The following is a 17,530-nucleotide window of genomic DNA, read 5'->3' as shown; positions in this document are numbered from 1 at the left end:
AAACATGCAAGGATTTGATATTTCTCCGTTGGATACGCTTAGTACATATTTATCACAGCCACCAAATTGCAATGATCTTTTTCAGAAAGTGGGTATGTTGAGAATGGGCAGTGGTTATGAGGATTAGGCTGGATTAATATTTGGGAAATAAAATTGAAGAGGGGGCGTGTGCTATGCTGGTTTTTGAAGATAGCAGTGGGTGGTGTATTTGGGTCAGACTTTGCAACCTGTAAGCCATCTCTCTCCCCCCTGCAGCCATCCAGGCTCTGCGTTCTGTGCTCAATGCCTTCTCAGTTGTGAACAGGAAGAATATGTTTGTTTACCAGGAGCGCTCAACCAAGTCTGTTTTCTATTTACGGTAAGTCCGCCATTCTGTCATACGGCACCCCACAAGCACGGGGGCCGCCTTGACCTATGGTGTCTTCATCTCCTCTGCTGGTATCTCCTTTTGGAATGTCCTTCAAGCCCATTGCCCTTGGCTTTTACCCTCTCCTCTTTCTTACTCTCTCCTCCAGACTCTCCGAGACCACTTCCAGTGGGAAGGGTGGGGAAGCTGAAACCCAGAGCCTTTCATGCCGTTCACTGGCCCTTTCGCGCAGCCAGGAGCCCATATACATGGAGGACCTGAGCGTGAGTCTGTTTTCCTCCCAGGAAACCCCTGCACCCTTGCTGCCGAGAGCACAAGAGCGAGCATGCCGGCTGCACACTGCGTGCTCTCTGCTGTCTTTCCAGGAGTGTTGGGAGGCGACTCCATCTTCTCAAGCTTCTTCTGTTCTCCTTTGATAGGGCTCTCGCTCCTCTTTGGAGACAGCCTCTTGCCGCAGTGTGGACTCGGCCCGCCCAGTGAGCCAAGTGGACAGGCATATCCAGCTGGTGGTTCATGGAGTTGCACCGGCAGGTAAGTTGCACATTCATTCAACGTAAAGTCACGGACGGGAGGCTTATTGAGATCTTGTTGCTGCCATCAAGCTATCTGTCCCCTGAGGTGTTTAAAGACCAGGCAAGTGTTGGATTTAGTACGGTATCTCTGTCCCCTTTAAGGTGGGCTTTCCCAACCTGGTGCCTCCCAAATGTTGTGTCGTTGGACTACAATTTCTACCATATACCTTGCTGGCTGGGGCTGATGGGATTATAGTCAAAAACACCTGGAGGGCACCCGGTTGGGAAAGCCCACCTTAACAAAATTTTCAAAATATATGTTGCATTGTAGCCCTTTCTGCAACAACAACAACAACAACAGGGAAATGCAGCCTTTTGCTCCCTTCCCATTCTTTAGTTCATCAGCTCTCCGGAATCTTGTGTTAATGTTTTGTTTCCTCTGTAATTTAATAACAAGCCATTGACATTCTTTTCCCTTGTGTTTTGGCTGCTTCTGGCTTTTCCTCCAGACAGCTGTCTGTGGGAAAGCCTGGCTGCGCTCTTGTGGCATAGTTTACTGTGCAGCACACACAGATCATTGATCTGGAACACAACTAACGTAGCAGTTGCAAAATGCAAGAAATGCCAGGTGGAAACCTGCAAAGGCACATAGGGAGCTTTCTTTTTTTATAGACTTTGGTCCGTCTATTGTCTACACTGACTGGCAGCAGATTTCTAGGGTTTCAGATGGGTCTTTGCTAGCCCTACCTGGAGATTCCAGGTTTGAACATGGGGCCTTCTGCATGCAAAACCGTTGCAGTTGTAGGAGGGAGTGGATAGGTGCTAAGGTAACCCTCAGGATAGCCAGACTGTGTGGGCTGTTGAAAAATGGAGCATGCTGGGTTTGGTATGGGGTGGCTCAAGCGTAAGAGGGCTGCATCTCCCAGCTCAGCATCTTCTATGAGACAAAGGCTACATACTGCAACTCTTCTGCTCCTACAGGACCTGAGATCACAGATGAGCTAGTGAAAGTTCTACGCAGGCGCCTAGATGAGGCCACCCTGGACATCATCACAGTCATGCTCGTGCGGAACTGCAAGCTCACCCCTGCTGATGTGGAGGTAAAGGCCATGCTTCAAATAGGACAAGGCCGCCTTTTATTTCTTTGCTAAATCTCTGGGGTTGGATGCGCTCAGGCTATATCAGACCATTGACAAGTTCTTTCTCCGTGCAGTTCATACAGCCTCCAGGAAGCCCACCTACTGAAGTGCTGCAGTTCACTCTGCCCCCCTCGTGTCTGCCCTGGCTCCCGGCCATAGCCTGCTACCTGCGTCAGAACCTGCTGATCTTCCTGCACACCCCCAAGTACACAGACAGCAACGTTGAGAACCATTTCAAGGTGAGAGGACAGGTGCCTGTGCCTGGCCTGGTGCCGCCTATTCAGGGGGTGACTTCAGTGTTCGTCTCTTGTAGAGGACTAAGGGAATATGTGCAAAGGACAAAGGCATGACGAGCATCCCAGGGGTGACAAGGCTAGGCATGGAGGTGTAAACAGATCATAGCATGCTGGGTTCTGGAACAGAATGAGAGGCACAAACTAGGATGAGAATTTCCAGCAGCCTCAAACATCTTTACCCCTAGCTTGATCTCAGTCCCTGAGGACCAGTCATACAGGGACTGTTTTTATGGTTATGTGTGATTTACTGCTATGTATCCTTCAATGGACTAGGGGGAAAACCCTAGTGTCTCTGTAGTGTTCTATGCTGGGAAATGCTCTGCCATAAATGTTGTATATCATTTACTGATATTAAGATTAAGAGTCTGTGATGTATCCCACGGTTCTGATTTTAAGGGACCTCAAAGGCAGCCCTCCGTGTTGATGAGAATACAGCTCCCGGAAATAGTCTGATTTAATTATTCCTGCCTTCCTTTTCAGCACTATTTCCACCAGAGTAGCAGCAGTAGCCATGACCTGGATCTCTATCTGTACAACAAGCCTGGAGGCCAGGGCACTGGGGGCAAAGGTAATGAGTGTCTCTGTCGTACCCCCTAATTCTATTGTTTTGACAAAGCAATCTATAGAAGAAAATCGCCTATGCACCCTCTCCGAGGACAGTGCCATGCTGGGGTGTGGGCCTGGCCTAGGTAGCTTACCCAGGTGCCAGAAGATGCTGTCGAATCTACATGCTGCTTAATCCATGTGAGTCAGCCGACTAAGGCCCCCGGTTTCTGTTTTGTCTACTGCTGTGCCAGCCAGCAGTAGGGTGGAGAAGAGTTCATGAATTAGTGAGCTCCACTCCCCAAAGGCCTTATGAGTTGTGCAGTCATGGTGGCTCCTGCTCATTGGAGCTCATCAAACATCTACTTGGGGGGGGGATGACTAAAAATGAACAGACTTTTAGATGAGGGCACAGTAATGAGCTGTAGGCAGACGTCAAGTGGGGAGACATGGTACTGTGGGGAGTGTGGGCGTCAATTGGCAGCCTATTGACTGTTGGAAGCTCCCAGTGGTGGGTTACTGTTAGTTTGTGTGTGTGTTTGTGTCTGTGTCTGCATTGTGCCATACACTTGCCTCCTTTTCCACCTGCACTGTGGTCTGGTTGTGTGGGTAACGCATCACCTCAAAGTGTGTCTGAACATTCTTCTGTCATGTAGGTTCCATGTTGGATCTTGTGCAGCACCTGTTTCCACCTTCCCAGTTTCAAGGTAGTTTCTGTAGATTCCAGTGGTCCGCTGTACTTTTTCCAGCGCTGCTCCCATCCTCATCCTGACCTTGTGCCTGCTGTGGTTCTGGCTTCTGCTCTGATGCCTCCTGTATCACCCACTTTTCCCCTTCTGTGTAGCCACCCACATCTTTTCCATTGGGTAGTTTCCTAACCCATATGCTTTGGCCATGAGAAGACCCCCCCCCCCCAAAGATGAGACTCGGGTTAAAGAAATCACAATGACTCCAGATAGAAATGGCTGCAAATTTTCTGTTTGCTGAGAAAGAGAGAGAGAGAGAGAGAATTTCACTTCTGTAATAGCCTCCTTAGAACAGTTGTGGGAATGAAAGGTCTTGTGGGTTTCAGAAAAAATGGACACATTTATGAAGCTTTATTTGTTGTGGTCCCTTGTTTTGTACCTTGGGATTGGTAAAATATTTTTCTCTTGCATAAACTTGGAGCTGGGAGAAGAGCTCCGTGATGCTATGATGTTGCAGCTGGTGACAGCAGCTGATGGATAGATTGAGATTACTGACCCTGGTGCGCATTTGGGGATGCACAGTAAACACCCTTATAATTGGTCTGAGTAATTTTCATATTGGGGACCAGGCAGAACATTTTATCTGTGCCATGTTTACCTAGGGTACTAGAGGTGGAAGTTGCTTCATTCAGTAGCATGTGAATTGGCTCACTTGATCCCTTGTGTCTTTGTTAGCAAGCTTTCTAGTTGTGGGCTATGGCTGTTCTGTAGTTACTTAGGTAGCTGAATGTCAGAAACCACCTGGTCTTGGGATTATACGATTGGCAGGGAGACAGTTAATGCTGCTCGCCTTCCTTCTTTCCCTCTGTTATCATCTGTCTGCCAAGTTCATTGAGAGCAGGGAATGACATCTGTGGGGACAATTACCATAAGCCTGGAGTAGACTTCCCTTCCCGGCAGGCACTGCTGCAAGCATTCATTTTCCTTCCATATGACCCCCATGCAGACAGGAGGCTGGATGCTTGCTGGGAGCCTCCTTGAAGATAGGGACCTATGGGTGCTATCTTCTGAATGAGATGATATGGTATACAGTGCCTTTGCCAATGTAGTGCCCACCTTCTGCTTAGTGGGAAACTCTCTACTTCTGCCTGTGACTTGTTACTTTTCCATTTAGAAGCCTACAGTGCTGATGGGGATGGTGTCCAGGTCCTGAGCCCTTAAATCCTTGCATATCCTTCTGCATGTTGTCATGAAAATGTCAGTAAGACGTCATCCCTGGCAGTGTGTGCAACCACCTCGCCTTTCCCTTTCTCCTCCCCTGGGCATTAATCCATGTGGCACATCAGCAGTCAGAAGGAAGGTGCCCCCTCATTTATTCCATGGAACTTCCACCTCTCACTTTTCTGAGGGACTCCTGGCGTGATCACACTGCACAGCAGTGCAAGCTGGAGCTGCCTCTTGGCACAGTGCAGGGGCTGAGCTGCTTGCTGGACCAGGAAATGATACCCAGAGAGATGTGACCTGTCTCCTCTCCTGTCCTTGGTGCTTTTGCTGGTTGGGCTTTGCTGAACCTGTGATGAATGCATCCTTTCCTTCAGATGACAGCTTGCAACCCACATCCCCAGCAAGTGCAGGCCTCTTCCCTATCTCCATGATTGTGGTGTCTTCCTTGGCTATATTTCTTCCACCCCCCACCCCTCCTTCCCACCTGTGACTTGTTTCCACGCTACTTTTTTTTTTTTTAATCACCCTGAGTTGCATTCCAAAGGATGGCTGTGTGTCTGTAACAAGTTCCCTAAGGCTGTGGTCTCCTAGGAGCTCTATGCTAGTGGAGGGCTGGGCCTCTGGGACTCAAGCGGCCCTTTGACTTTCCCCCTGCAGGCATTGCATGCATTGCCCTATCCTTTGTGGACGACCGTGGAAATCCCATCTCATTGACTCGCTGGGTGAGACCACCAACTGCATTGCTGAGCACATCCTTTCTCCAGGAGGCAGATTTCGAGAGCTTGACAGCTGTCACTAAACACCAGGCTGAGCCTGGCACGTCACAGCCAGGTGAGAAGGCAGGGCTTCTGTCTGCTCTCTAGGAACGGTGGCATCAGATGGGCAAAGTAATTGGGCTTGAGTCGGCTTGCCTAGGAGCCTAGGGAGCCTGGTTGGTAAGAGGCCAACATTGCCTTTGCCTTTTCCAAGGTACATCCTCTTGACGCTAGCTTTTCCTCCAAAGCACTCTGTCCTCTGGTGCGCCTGGACATTTGGGAGAAGGGCAACATCAGCCTGCTGCAGCTCTCTGAAAGGCTGCGCAGTGCTCTGCGCCATGCCCTCTGCGACGCCCTCATGGAGTTCCGTGTGCTGCCCAACCCTCTGTGTGTCGATCCATCTGCTGAGCCAGAGTTTCCAGGGAGTGTTGGAAGCCTGCGCCGGACGATGTCAGAAACAAAAGGGTTGACGCCACCTGGCAGACGCCGAGGAGCGTGTCCACCTGCCCCACATTTCACTGTGCCCACGGCAGCTGCTGGTGAGCCGGTCACACCCACCAGCAAGTTGGGGAGACGAAGCTTCTGGGACATGCGGGTAAGGACTCTGTCCAGGAAAGATGGCGGTGGGATATGTATGCTCTGGGTGTGGTGAGAAAGAGAGAGCCCAGAACCAAGAGCTCTGGATTCAAGAACTGCTACAGCAAAGTGCCAGCCTGCACTAACATACAACCCCCAAGTGAAACACAGTTCACCAGCCATGGATTGTGGTCTGTCAGATGTTTGGCAATATCTCTGTTTTTTTTGTCGTGCCAGGCGAGCATGTTCCTTTATTTCCCTAGCTTGTTGGGTCATATATGGCTCTGCTCTGGCATAATAGCTAAGAATATGATCTGCTCTGCCATGAGGTCCACGAAGGAGCTTCAGACAAGCCCTCTGGTCTCACAGTGCAACCCTGTGCCTCTTTAAGCAAATTTCACTGTGTCTTTTGTGACTTACTCCCTAGTAAACATGTTACAGATGATAGCCACAGTTACCACCCACTGCAATTAATGTATTAGGATGCCTAGCTGCCCTGGGGCTGAGGGCCACTTTGACACACAGTCCAACCTCAGGGGGGTTATTGTGAAAATGAAGTGCTATATATAAATACTGAGTTGTAATAGTAAAAATAAAAAAGCTTGTGCAATACAGAAGTTTGCTGGCCTGAAACCATCTGTTCCAGAGAAACTGGAAATAGGCCCATGCATTCCTTTCTGTGTCACTTCACGGCCTTGTTTCCCCACCCCCAGAGCAAACCAGAGGCGGTGGAGCAAGGGAGCCCCAAGACCACGGACGACATAGTGCTGGAGCGGCCTGAAGAGACCCGAACCCGCCGCCGCCACAAGACAGAGAGTGTGAAACAGCCCTCGAGCCATGAACGAGTTGCGGCAGCTTCCGAGCAGGGCCAGGCCCAGAGGCAAGCGTCCTGGCAGTCTTTCCCCCACCCTCTTAATCCAGAGGGACCTTGTGGGGAGGGAGAAATGCCTCAGTCCAAAACCCAGCCTTTAATCTATTAACTGGATTGTGTGTGCTTCTGCATGCACACAAAAACTCCTTCCCACATCCCCAGAGCTGGCCCTCCCTGCATACTGCAAGGACAGCGTTGGTGTTGCCAAGTACAGATTGTGCAGGATTATGGCTTCTGGGAAATGAAATCTTTCACACACTTCAGGGGCTTAACTTTATACTTCCCAGGGTCCTCGTTCTTGATCTGTCTTTGATTTTAACCTTGGCAATGGATCTCCTCTTCCCAGGCGCTGGGCCTGCCAGCTAGAGGAGGGGGATGTCGGAGTCCTGCACCCAATTTTCAGCCAGACCTGCCAGTCCTGGATGGCATTCATGAACCGCCTGGGTATGTACTTTGTGCCCTAATCCTTCAGTGCCTCAGCTGGTCCCACCTTCGCTCAGCATGGAGAGATTCTACCTTTAATTTTGTGTTCATGAAGAATATGAGATCCCAAGCAGAGCCCCATGGGCAGTACCCAACTAAGACATACGTGGAGTTAGACCCATTAGATTGAATGGCGGTACGCTAAGTAACTTAAGTCCATTGATTAAATGGATCTGTTCTGAGGACGACTAGCGTTAGGTATCGACCCATGTCTAACCTCTCTGTTTGGGGAGAAAAGCTTGCAAACATGAGGTTAATTGGTTAAGGCTCAGAAACCAGAATAAGAGCAAATAGGTGTGGCTTTGGCTTGTATACCCTGTTGAGCATGCGGTCCTTTCTTATTGACCACATGCTTCCCTGGCTCTCTGCTTATACTATGCTTTGTTAAAGTGGTTAAGCTTGATCTCCGAGCACAGAATTTGGGGCTCTTTGACCTAGAATATGGAAAGGCTCATGCAAGCTCTGGGTTCAGGTCTCTCTTTCCAATAAATGCAGGTGCAGTGAGTGCTGATTGGTTTGGCTCCATTCCCCCTTGTTGGATATTTTGATTCAGGACAGCAACAACCAGGCTGATGGTGCCACAAAATGGCCCGATCTTTTTTTAATGCTTTGGTGCAGCAAAACCAGTGACCCACTTTGTATTTCCCTCTGCAGGGTGTCCCTCAGTGCAACAATGTGCCACGGAAAGTGTGTCCCGCTTCCTGCTCCCCTCCATCATGCTTGAGGTAGTGAACCTAGTCACTACTTTGGCAAATGACACCACTGTCAAAGTGTTTGAAAAAGTCAGGTAGGTGCTGAGTCTGTGCTCCCTTGAAGAGTGGCTTGGTAGATCAGATGAGAGGCAGCCACTGAAAATTGCCTAGGGGTGCTTCCTTAGGGTGTGAATGTTACGTGTGGGAGAGGGGACTGGATCTATAGGACAGTTGTTCTTGTGCCTTGACTTAGCTGCTTGTCCCCTGCTGCAGTGGTCCCCAAGGGGTGTCCTTTGTGCCACATTCCCTGGCACCAAGCACCAGCACTCGGCCAGCTGTCATTCGACACTTCGCCCTGCTTGGACGCAGCTTCCACCAGTGGCACTGCAGCACAGAGCAAGGTGAGTTGAGATTGGGGAGCCAGAAACGGGCAGCGGGTTCTGTAATATATCTCTACATCTAGGCAGGAATCTTACAAACTGAACTCTGCTTTGTGGTGGTGTCTTGTCTCATTCAGCCACCAAGGGATTACAGCGTTTTGAGGCCACCGAGCTTGGGTCTGCAGAGAAAAGTTGTGATGTAGCCCCCCGGCAAAGATTCCTTTTCATGGAGATCATTGACAAAAAGGTGGGTATCGGCTGAGTTAGTGATGCAGCCACTGCAAAACATCTGGGCTCAGTTACAATTTGGGAGTCGTCCAAAAAAATGGAAAGAAGCAGCAGTCCCAGCAAAGGAAGGATAGACACAAATACTTGTGGAATATGCAGAAATGGCAAAACTTACTGGAGGAATAAGAAATCAAGAAAACAAACTTTTTATAAGAGAATGGAAATGGTTTATTGAATGTTTACAGATAGATTGTAAACAGATAAGAACATTGGCAGGATTATTGTAATAACCTGCAGTTTTGTAACAGTATATATTTAAACTAGATAAATAAATGAGCAAATTAAGTTAATTTGGATATGCAGAAGATATTAAAAATACATTTAAGGAACTGCAGAAAGAGGGGGAAGGAAATCAAGTTCTGAAATATCAAAATGATTGTAAAATTAGTCAAATGTATAAACTTGAAAAGTGTAAGTACATAATAATAATAATTAATAGAACTTTGGAGCCGTCCCAGTCTGGGTCAGCAGCCTGAGTCTGGTCTTGCATTGCTTCCCTTTCCCCCTCCAGCTGGTGATGCATACTTACAACTGGTCGGTGGACCTGGGCAGTGCCCTGAGCAGCTCCCTCACCCGCTTGCTGCAGTGGCAGAATGCCCGTGCCCATGTGGTGCACTGCCTGATCAGCCAGAAGCTTGGGCTCTTCCATCACTACTGCTACATGGACACCCCGTGGCATGAGGACAGCAAACAGGTACGCCCTGCTTTGTGCATTCCTGTGTGCAGGGCGCTCTGTCCACGACTGGCTCTCATTGATTATCTCTATCCAGGAGCAAAATCCCTTCCTGAACTCAACACTGGATGTGGATCTCCTGATCCGGAGCCCTAGCGTCCCCCCAGGCAGGGAGCCCGGTCGCCTCGGCAGCTCTGCCCGCATCCTGCAGCCTATGCACTTCCCTCCTGATATGGTGCCCTTTGACGAGGCCCTCCGAGACGTCTCGATCAACCAGCCTACACTTCACAGCCCAGAGATGGCAACGCTCGATCGTGTGGCCCAGCACGGAGCTCAGTTTCTGGAGATCAAGAGCATGGAGCGGAAAGGTAAGTGGGAGGGCAGGGACAAAGGACTGCACTCTGCAGCTTTATCGTAAAGGGCTGTTATGGCTCTTAGGATCTTTGCACAAGTCTTTGCCAACGAGGGATTTACCAGGGCAGCCAAAAGCAAGGCAGTGACAAACTGTAAGAGTGAACAGGATGGAGAGGAATGCAGGGGTCAGCAAACTTCTTCAGCACGGGGCCAGTCCACTGTCCCTCAGACCTTGTGGGGGGCTGGACTATATATATATTTTTTGGGGGGGAATAATGAACGAATTCCTATGCCCCACAAATAACCCAGAGATGCATTTTAAATTAAAGGACACATTCTACTCATGTAAAAACATGCTGATTCCCGGACCGTCCGCAGGCCGGATTTAGAAGGCAATTGGGCCAGATTCGGCTCCCGGGCCTTAGGTTGCCTACCCATGGCTTAGAGTAAAGCCATTCTCTCTCAGTCTGCTGTGCATATGTGAGCTGATGTGAAACAGTGAGGTGGCTTGAGTTGTCTGCAGGGAAAGCTTGCCAGAAAACGAGGTCTTGTTTGAGGAAGGGCCCTGGGGCTCTGGTCCTGCTCTGCTCAGCCTTTGCTCCTGTTCCACAGAGCTGGAGAAACAGATGAAAATTGAGAATCTCTTTGTGACGTGGCAACAGCGGTCTGCACAGTCCAACATGCCCATCACTGTGAGTTGTGCTTTTTCAAGGGGGTGGGAAGGCGGCTGGGATGTGGGCAGCACTTAGGTGCCAGGGCCTTGACGCTGCTTCCCAAATATTGGGGTGGGGTGGGGCTTGTTCTTGGGAAACAGTGAGAGGGAAGGTGGCATGGGATGGGGTGTTCTTCCCCAGGAAAAGGCAACATCATATGAAACTACAGGAACTAGAAAGTATTGTGCTTTAGCACCCGCCTTTAAAACACACACACACACACACACACACACACACACACACACACACACACACACACACAACCCAAGACACTGTTAATGCTTTGCACATGAAAGCCATCTGCACAATTCCTCCTCCCACCTTCAGCAGCTGATCCTAGGTTATGGGATGTTGGCTGGGGTTGCGTGTTGCGGGGGACACAGCAGGAGTGCATGAGCGCCACTGCTACCAGTGGAAATTGTACCTGCCCTGAGAAGGTCTGTTTGTACACTGCGCTACTTCGTTCTTGGCTATGTTCAGGGAAGGTCAGGTAGAACGACATGACGGCTGTTCCCCTCTATGATCGCTCTGGTCTTTCATTATTGCTGACAGATGAGAATATGTACCATGTAAGCAGCCAGCCGTTTTATAGTGTAAATTGAGACGGTGACGTAAGGTGCCTCAGATGCTATCCTTACTATGATGCTCACGGGATGTTGTGATCTAGACTGAGGTAGGTAAGAGATGTCATCTTGCATATGAAGCTGATGTGAGCATATGAGTGTCAAAGCTCACAAGGATAGAGAAATGAAACTGGGCTGTGCTTGCTTCTCTTAGCAGCCTCTGTTAATGGGGATGAGGTGGGTCTTTGTTTTAATAAGTTAATGCATCACTTCATATGGAACTTCAAAGGAAACATTAGGCTTAGGGCATGTCTGCAAGCAGGATTAGAGCACGAGAGCCCTCTTCCCCTCCTGTGGATTCTAGCAACCGGTATTCGGAAGCATTGCTGCCTCCAACTGTGAAGGAAGAGCATAGCCATTGTGGCTCTTAGTCATTGACAGCCCCCCACCCCACCCCCCAGTGCTTTCAGAAATGAAGAAATGGGTACGTCGTCTAAATACCACAAGATTGGAGCTGTGTTGTCAAGCTGCCAATGCCATGCTTGCATATGTTTTCTATGGGCAGGAGCAAAATCCTTGGGAACTGAGTTCATGATCACTGTGTAACTCTACCAGCTCCACTTTTTAGTCTCCCAAAGTGTTTATGTGGCCAGGGTTGACTCTTTGGGGCAGTAATAGCCATATGGAATGGGCCTGGAGACCTGTCGTAGTTAACCTCCCGTGTGTGTGTCTCTGCAGCTTGCAGATCTGGAAACGCTGAAGCAGTCCTCCCGCCTGGTCCATTATTGTGCCACGCCGTTGCTCTTCGATCCCACCTTCCGGCAACAGATTCAGGCTGACCAGCAGAACAAGCCGGAGGGGAAGGTGAAGTTGGGGGTGGGGAGAGGGGAGAGGGGAGAGAGTCCTTCATAATGCTGTCATTCCTTCCTCCCATATTTCTTTTCTCCCTGGCTATACCAGGGAGGGCAGCTGAGGAGACACTTGCAAGAGGCCTTTCCCATGGGTTAGAAGTAGGTTGGCAGAACCTAGGTGACAGAGTTGAGTGTCCTAGCCTTTGGGGGCTAGGAATGGGGCAGGACGCTGCTCCATATGTATTCCCCAAGTTTATTTATTATTAAATTAATTAAATTTGTATACCGCCCTGTACTCGCAGATCTCAGGGCAGTTCATAACATGAAACCACAATATTGAAAAACACAAAATCCATAATAAAAATAGGAACAGAAGCAAAAAAATAATCTCCCCCTTCCACAGCTCCTTTTTAAAGGCATTGGATGCAAACTGAAAACCCAAATAAGGCAGGAGTGGCTTATCTTTTTTTCACCTGACAGCTGCACACACCCTTTGCCCAACCATCCTGAGACTGCAAAGGTGTGTGTGGCTAACCCCCCCCCCCACACACACACACATGCATCAGCTGCAAAGCGGGATATGGGCCTTCCCTGCTCATTAAATTATTGATCTGATGACTGGGTTTGGGAGAAGGGAACATTTTGCCTCACTGCAAAATTTAGTGGGGTCTTGGGGGTGGGACAGAAAAATGTGCTTGGAAGGCCACGTCAGTTCCTGAACAGGCAGTTAGCCCACCCTTCCTCCAAGGCACTTTTTTCATGCCTTCTCAGAGGAAAAATACCAATTCTCCCATTACTCCTTTGCCATTCAGAAGCGACACCGCTCAAATGACTCCACAGCATCCGGTAGGGACCGCAGCCATAGCTGTGACTCCGCAGAGGGGCTGCCATGTCGGACCAAGGATGAGGCCTGGCTGCTGGAGCTGTGCCACACTTTCCTGCAGCAGTACATCCAGTACCTGCAGAGCATGGGTTTCATTGTGGTGCAGGTGCGCCCGCCGTCCCCCACCCGCAGGTCAGTGGGGATTGTCGGGAGGGCGGTCTAAAGTTGCTGGCACAAGAAGTAGTAGTAAATATATGGACCCACCCTATTGTGGCGACTGTAATTCATCCAAAACAGTTTTTGATATTGTACCTTCAGGTGGCTGCAACTCACTCCGAGACGTTATGGCAGGGGTCGATAAAGTTTTTGTGACTTGGGTCGGTTCACGGTTTCACAGACACTGCAGTGGGCTGGAGTGCGCACGCATGTGCAAACGCTATTTCCGGCACTCCTTCCAGCGCGGAGGAGGCGTGCGCAGCTTCCCATTGGCTGCAGGAGCTTCCTGCAGCCAATGGGAAGCCAGCCAGTGTCGCGGAAGACGGTCCCCGCTCTGCTCCGCGCCAGTTTAGCACTGCGCACGGGAGCTGGCCAAGTGGGCGGCGGGCGGGGGGGGGGTGTCCATAGGCCGGTTAAAACCCCCAATGGGCTGCTTGTGGCCCATTGGCCTTAGGTTGCCGGCCCCTGCCTTACGGTGAAGCGTGCGTAAGACATCAGGTTAAGAATAACGATGGCAATGCTGTTTTGGGCAGCAGCAAGTTTATGGCAGCCATGGACATGCTTGCTTAGAGGGAGGGGGAATCAGCAGGAGCTCTATGGGAAGTTTGTCGTAGAATCCAAATTTGTTTCTAACCCCCCTTGCATTAAGATGTGTTGCCGGCACACTCTTGTAGATCCTTAATCTTCCCCCTCCCTGTCTCTCTCCTGCTCTTCAGCAGCACCAGCAGGATCCGAGCTCTGGCAGCAATGGGCATTGAGGGCCGGGCCTCCTTCTCATACACCAGGCCAAAGGCGGAGGGGAGCCCAAAGGTGAGCAGCCTGGCTTTTTGAGTTGGGGGGACCTTCTGGCAGGGAGAGGGGGCGGAACATGTTCCCTAGGCATCAACAAAGCCCCCCCCCCTTTGTACCAGAGAGCTTGTTCCAGTGCAAATGCTTCTTTTCCAGAGCGCCAGCCCTCCTGTCACCACGTACCACTTGCAAAGAGCTCTGCCTGGGGGCATCGTGCTCATGGAGCTAGCTTTCCAGGTGAGTGGAAACAGGTTTTCCTTCTGTGCTAAGCAGAACAGGCCAGACCAGTTTGTTTAAGGGGAAGCAGCCATTGCAAGTGCCCATAGCCCAGTTGGGTGAGGTGGGGCTAAGTTAAAGGTATGGCTAACCATTCAACTGACACACACACTCAGTGGGCATTGGGGGAGGAATACAGGTTGAGACAGCCTGTCCTGAATGAAAGCAGGAATACCACCTCTAAACAGATTTTAAAGCAGTAGTTGATATTGCAGATGCCGGTGTGTAGTTGTTGTTGTTCAGTCGTGTCCGACTCTTTGTGACCCCATGGACCAGAGCACGCCTATCTTTCACCGCCTCCCTGCTAGTCGCTTTGAGAACACTGTCCAACCATCTCATCCTCTGTCGTCCCCTTCTCCTTGTGCCCTCCATCTTTCCCAACATCAGGGGCTTTTCTAGATAGTCTTCTCTTCTCATGAGGTTGTTAGGGGCAGATAAAAGCCAATATCTCATCCGGTGCTGTTCTCCTTAGGGCTGCTATTTCTGTGTGAAGCAGTACGCACTGGAGTGCTCACGAATCCCCATGGGGCAGACTGTCAACTCGCAGGTAATATTGCTATGTTCTCTCTCTTGCCCTGGAGGTCAGAACTGGATGGATATAGAAGATATTGAAATACACATGCATGGAATCCCTTGAGAAGGGGGTGTAGGAGTTGTGGCCTTATTGAGTCCTCAAGCTCATTTCCCTTGGCAGTGGCTTGGTAATCTTCCCCATTGTGTTTTTGCTTGCTTATGCTGTGCCTCAGCAGAGACAGACAATGATTGCCACTACCCTTTTGTGCTGCACTGAGCATTAAGCTTCCTTTAGGACTAGAGTGTTGCCCCCAGGATCTCTGAATAACAGAAGGCATGCCTTCTCCTGAAGATCTAGACATACTTGACCCAGGCAAGAGAAGCTTCCCCTACTCTTGAGAATTAGAAGTGCCAGCCTCTACCCTTCCCATGAGGTAGGACTTGGCAACCTTTTGAGCAGTACTTTCGCAGCCGGCATAGCTTTGGTTTCTGAAATGGACAGCATCTTGGTTCCCGCCTGCACGCTGTTCAACAACCCTTCTCAGGGTCTTAGCTACAAACAGTCTCTGTTATCTCACTAGGTGGAGCTGACGCCAGAATATGAGAGGATACGCTCCATTTTTGTCCGGGTTTGTTTTGTGTTTGGTCATGCGTATTCCTGGTTTAGCTGGGTCTCTTACTGCATTATGGGGTGTCAGTCCATGGCACTGGGCACTGCGAGAGGTTGGGGGAAGAAAGCTGATCCTATAGAGTTCCATTCTTTCCTTCAAATGCAGAAAATAACTTGCCATCTCCTCGCTCTGTCTGGGGTTTAGAGACACCGACAGCCTGCATTCCAGTGACACTGGACACATTCTAGACGCAGCAGTGAGTTGCCTGAGCAGCTCTATAATCTGGCCTGAGGAGATTATAGTACAGTGGTACCTCGGGTTACGTACCTGATCCGTTCCAGGGTGCCGTTTCCACCCTGAAAAGTCTGTAACCCAAGCGATGATATCACGCTTTTGTGCATGCACAGACCGTGCAGAACGCACGCGTGGCGAAACCCGGAAGTAAACACTTCCAGGTTTGCTGCGTTCGTAACCCACACCGTTCGCAACCCGCGGTACGACTATATATGAACTACCTGCACTAATGTTAGTAGCAACTGTGTTTTGTAACATTTAAAGAGATCTTGACACATGCAGCCACTAACTGAGCTGTGGAAGCCTGGCATTTAGATGCTGTAAGTGCAGATGCCAGCACAGAGGCTAAGGATACCTGCTGCATGAGGTACAGCCAAACCTTGGTTGTAATCCGTTCCGGAAGCCCGTTTGGCTTCTGAAATGTTCGACAACTGAGGCACGGCTTCTGATTGGTTGCAGGAGCTTCCTGCAGTCAAGCGGAAGCTGCGTCGGATGTTCGGCTTCTGAAAAACATTCGAAAACTGGAACATTTACTTCTGGGTTTTCAGTGTTTGGGAGCCGAAACATTCCAAAACCAGAGGCGTTTGGGAGCTGAGGTTTGACTGTACCAGTGTGGGAAAATGCTTTTTTCAGTGGCTTCCATGTAGAAGCTGCTGTCTTTAAATCTGCTTTTAGTCAACTGTGAAACAGAATCCCTCAACTTACAAACAGCTTAAATTTGCTACAGCTTCATAGAAGACTCAACAAATTATGCGAATGTTGGATTACTTGATTACCTAATTTTCATACACAAGGCCAGCCCACCAGCAGAAGTCAACTGCTTAGAGAAACATGTCAGGTTGCCCTATTCTGTCTTAACTACACTGTTAGAAGAAGGAGGAGGAAGAATGGGGCTCGTAGGATACTGACACATGGGAGAGGGGAAATGGTGAACTTTTTGAAGCATATTTAAAAGTCACTTTAGCACTGGACATTTTTTGGTCTAAGCATTTAGGAGATGCTGCCTTAGTCTTTTCAAACTCATTCTTCCAGTCTTTGGAAATGAGCGCCTGTTTCTCTTTTTTACATAAAAAAGAGAGGCTGGAATTCTGATAAATCAGATAGAAATATTAGAACGAAATGTAAACAAAAATGCTTGCAATTGGCAATCGGATTGGAACTGTGTAAAATGCACATGCCTTATTTGTAATTATGGGAACATCACTTGCGCAAACTTCTTAAACAGCTTTTTAAAAAGCAGATCCTTCCAAATTTTTCTTCTTGTGCCTACTTAGGCATCTGCTCTCATTTATGTTTTCCTCCTGAATTAAACCAAGCCAGCACCTCCTAAGTTGCCTCGTCTCCTCACTCACCCACAGAGCACCCTGGGTGTGCACGAAGGGGTGAGCTCCCTTTGCTCTGTCCCAGCTCCTGCCAACCTAGCAGCTCGAAAGCACACCAGTGCAAGTAGATAAAATAGAGACTGCTGCGGCAGGAAGGTAAACGGCATTTCCATGCGCTCTGGCACTCATCATTGTGTCCTGTTGCACCAGAACTGCTTTAGTCACGCTGGTCACATGACCCGGAAACCTTTCTGTGGACAAACGCCAGCTCCCTTGGCCTGAAAGCGAGATGAGCACCACAGCCCAAAGTCGCCTTTGACTGGACTTAACCATCTAAGGCTCCTTTACCTTTACCTGTATAACCCTTATATATGCTACTTTAAGGAAGGGCCAGGCAACTTATTTGACTGCAAGATCCACTGTGATGGCTTAAATTTATCCTAATTGTATCTCGGACGCATGATTCTGTACTCTGAAACCTCCCAGTCTAATGGCGGAGGTGGGCTCATTGGAAAGGGGATGTTTTATTTTCCACTCTTCTGTGTAAATTGGCGTATGGCCTTTGCCTCCACCTCCCACAGCCACAAAGTTCCTCTTCTCCCACAACTTCAGGGGTGCTAGCACCTCACACATGGCCCTGCATAGTCCTCCTGAGACAGAAACTACAGGAGCCAGTCCTACTACATGCTGCTGCACCTCAATTTTCCTATAGCAGGGGAG

The 17,530-nt window shown here is 49.5% G+C and overlaps 1 protein-coding gene across 4 annotated transcripts in view; it reads left to right on the top strand.

The window, feature by feature from the left end:
* Positions 1-17,530, top strand: part of SZT2 (SZT2 subunit of KICSTOR complex) — an 82,654-nt gene that overhangs the window by 58,462 nt on the left and 6,662 nt on the right. For 3 of the 4 annotated variants that reach the window (XM_033152371.1, XM_033152375.1, XM_033152372.1), the window contains exons 44-64: positions 256-358; positions 516-630; positions 787-898; positions 1,861-1,979; positions 2,093-2,257; positions 2,795-2,882; positions 5,425-5,598; positions 5,771-6,117; positions 6,812-6,978; positions 7,316-7,413; positions 8,107-8,239; positions 8,418-8,545; positions 8,662-8,771; positions 9,324-9,506; positions 9,583-9,853; positions 10,452-10,531; positions 11,854-11,979; positions 12,779-12,981; positions 13,722-13,815; positions 13,951-14,031; positions 14,543-14,617. In XM_033152371.1, the coding sequence (XP_033008262.1) occupies positions 256-358; positions 516-630; positions 787-898; positions 1,861-1,979; positions 2,093-2,257; positions 2,795-2,882; positions 5,425-5,598; positions 5,771-6,117; positions 6,812-6,978; positions 7,316-7,413; positions 8,107-8,239; positions 8,418-8,545; positions 8,662-8,771; positions 9,324-9,506; positions 9,583-9,853; positions 10,452-10,531; positions 11,854-11,979; positions 12,779-12,981; positions 13,722-13,815; positions 13,951-14,031; positions 14,543-14,617 (2,972 nt within the window). The remainder of the gene's footprint in view (positions 1-255; positions 359-515; positions 631-786; positions 899-1,860; positions 1,980-2,092; positions 2,258-2,794; positions 2,883-5,424; positions 5,599-5,770; positions 6,118-6,811; positions 6,979-7,315; positions 7,414-8,106; positions 8,240-8,417; positions 8,546-8,661; positions 8,772-9,323; positions 9,507-9,582; positions 9,854-10,451; positions 10,532-11,853; positions 11,980-12,778; positions 12,982-13,721; positions 13,816-13,950; positions 14,032-14,542; positions 14,618-17,530) is intronic. The other variant, XM_033152373.1, reaches the window with a different exon arrangement.

Source organism: Lacerta agilis, chromosome 6, assembly GCF_009819535.1.
Source record: "Lacerta agilis isolate rLacAgi1 chromosome 6, rLacAgi1.pri, whole genome shotgun sequence".
NCBI lineage: Eukaryota > Metazoa > Chordata > Lepidosauria > Squamata > Lacertidae > Lacerta > Lacerta agilis.
The sequence above is the reverse complement of the archived record's forward strand: the minus strand, read 5'-3'. Positions and strand labels throughout refer to the sequence as shown.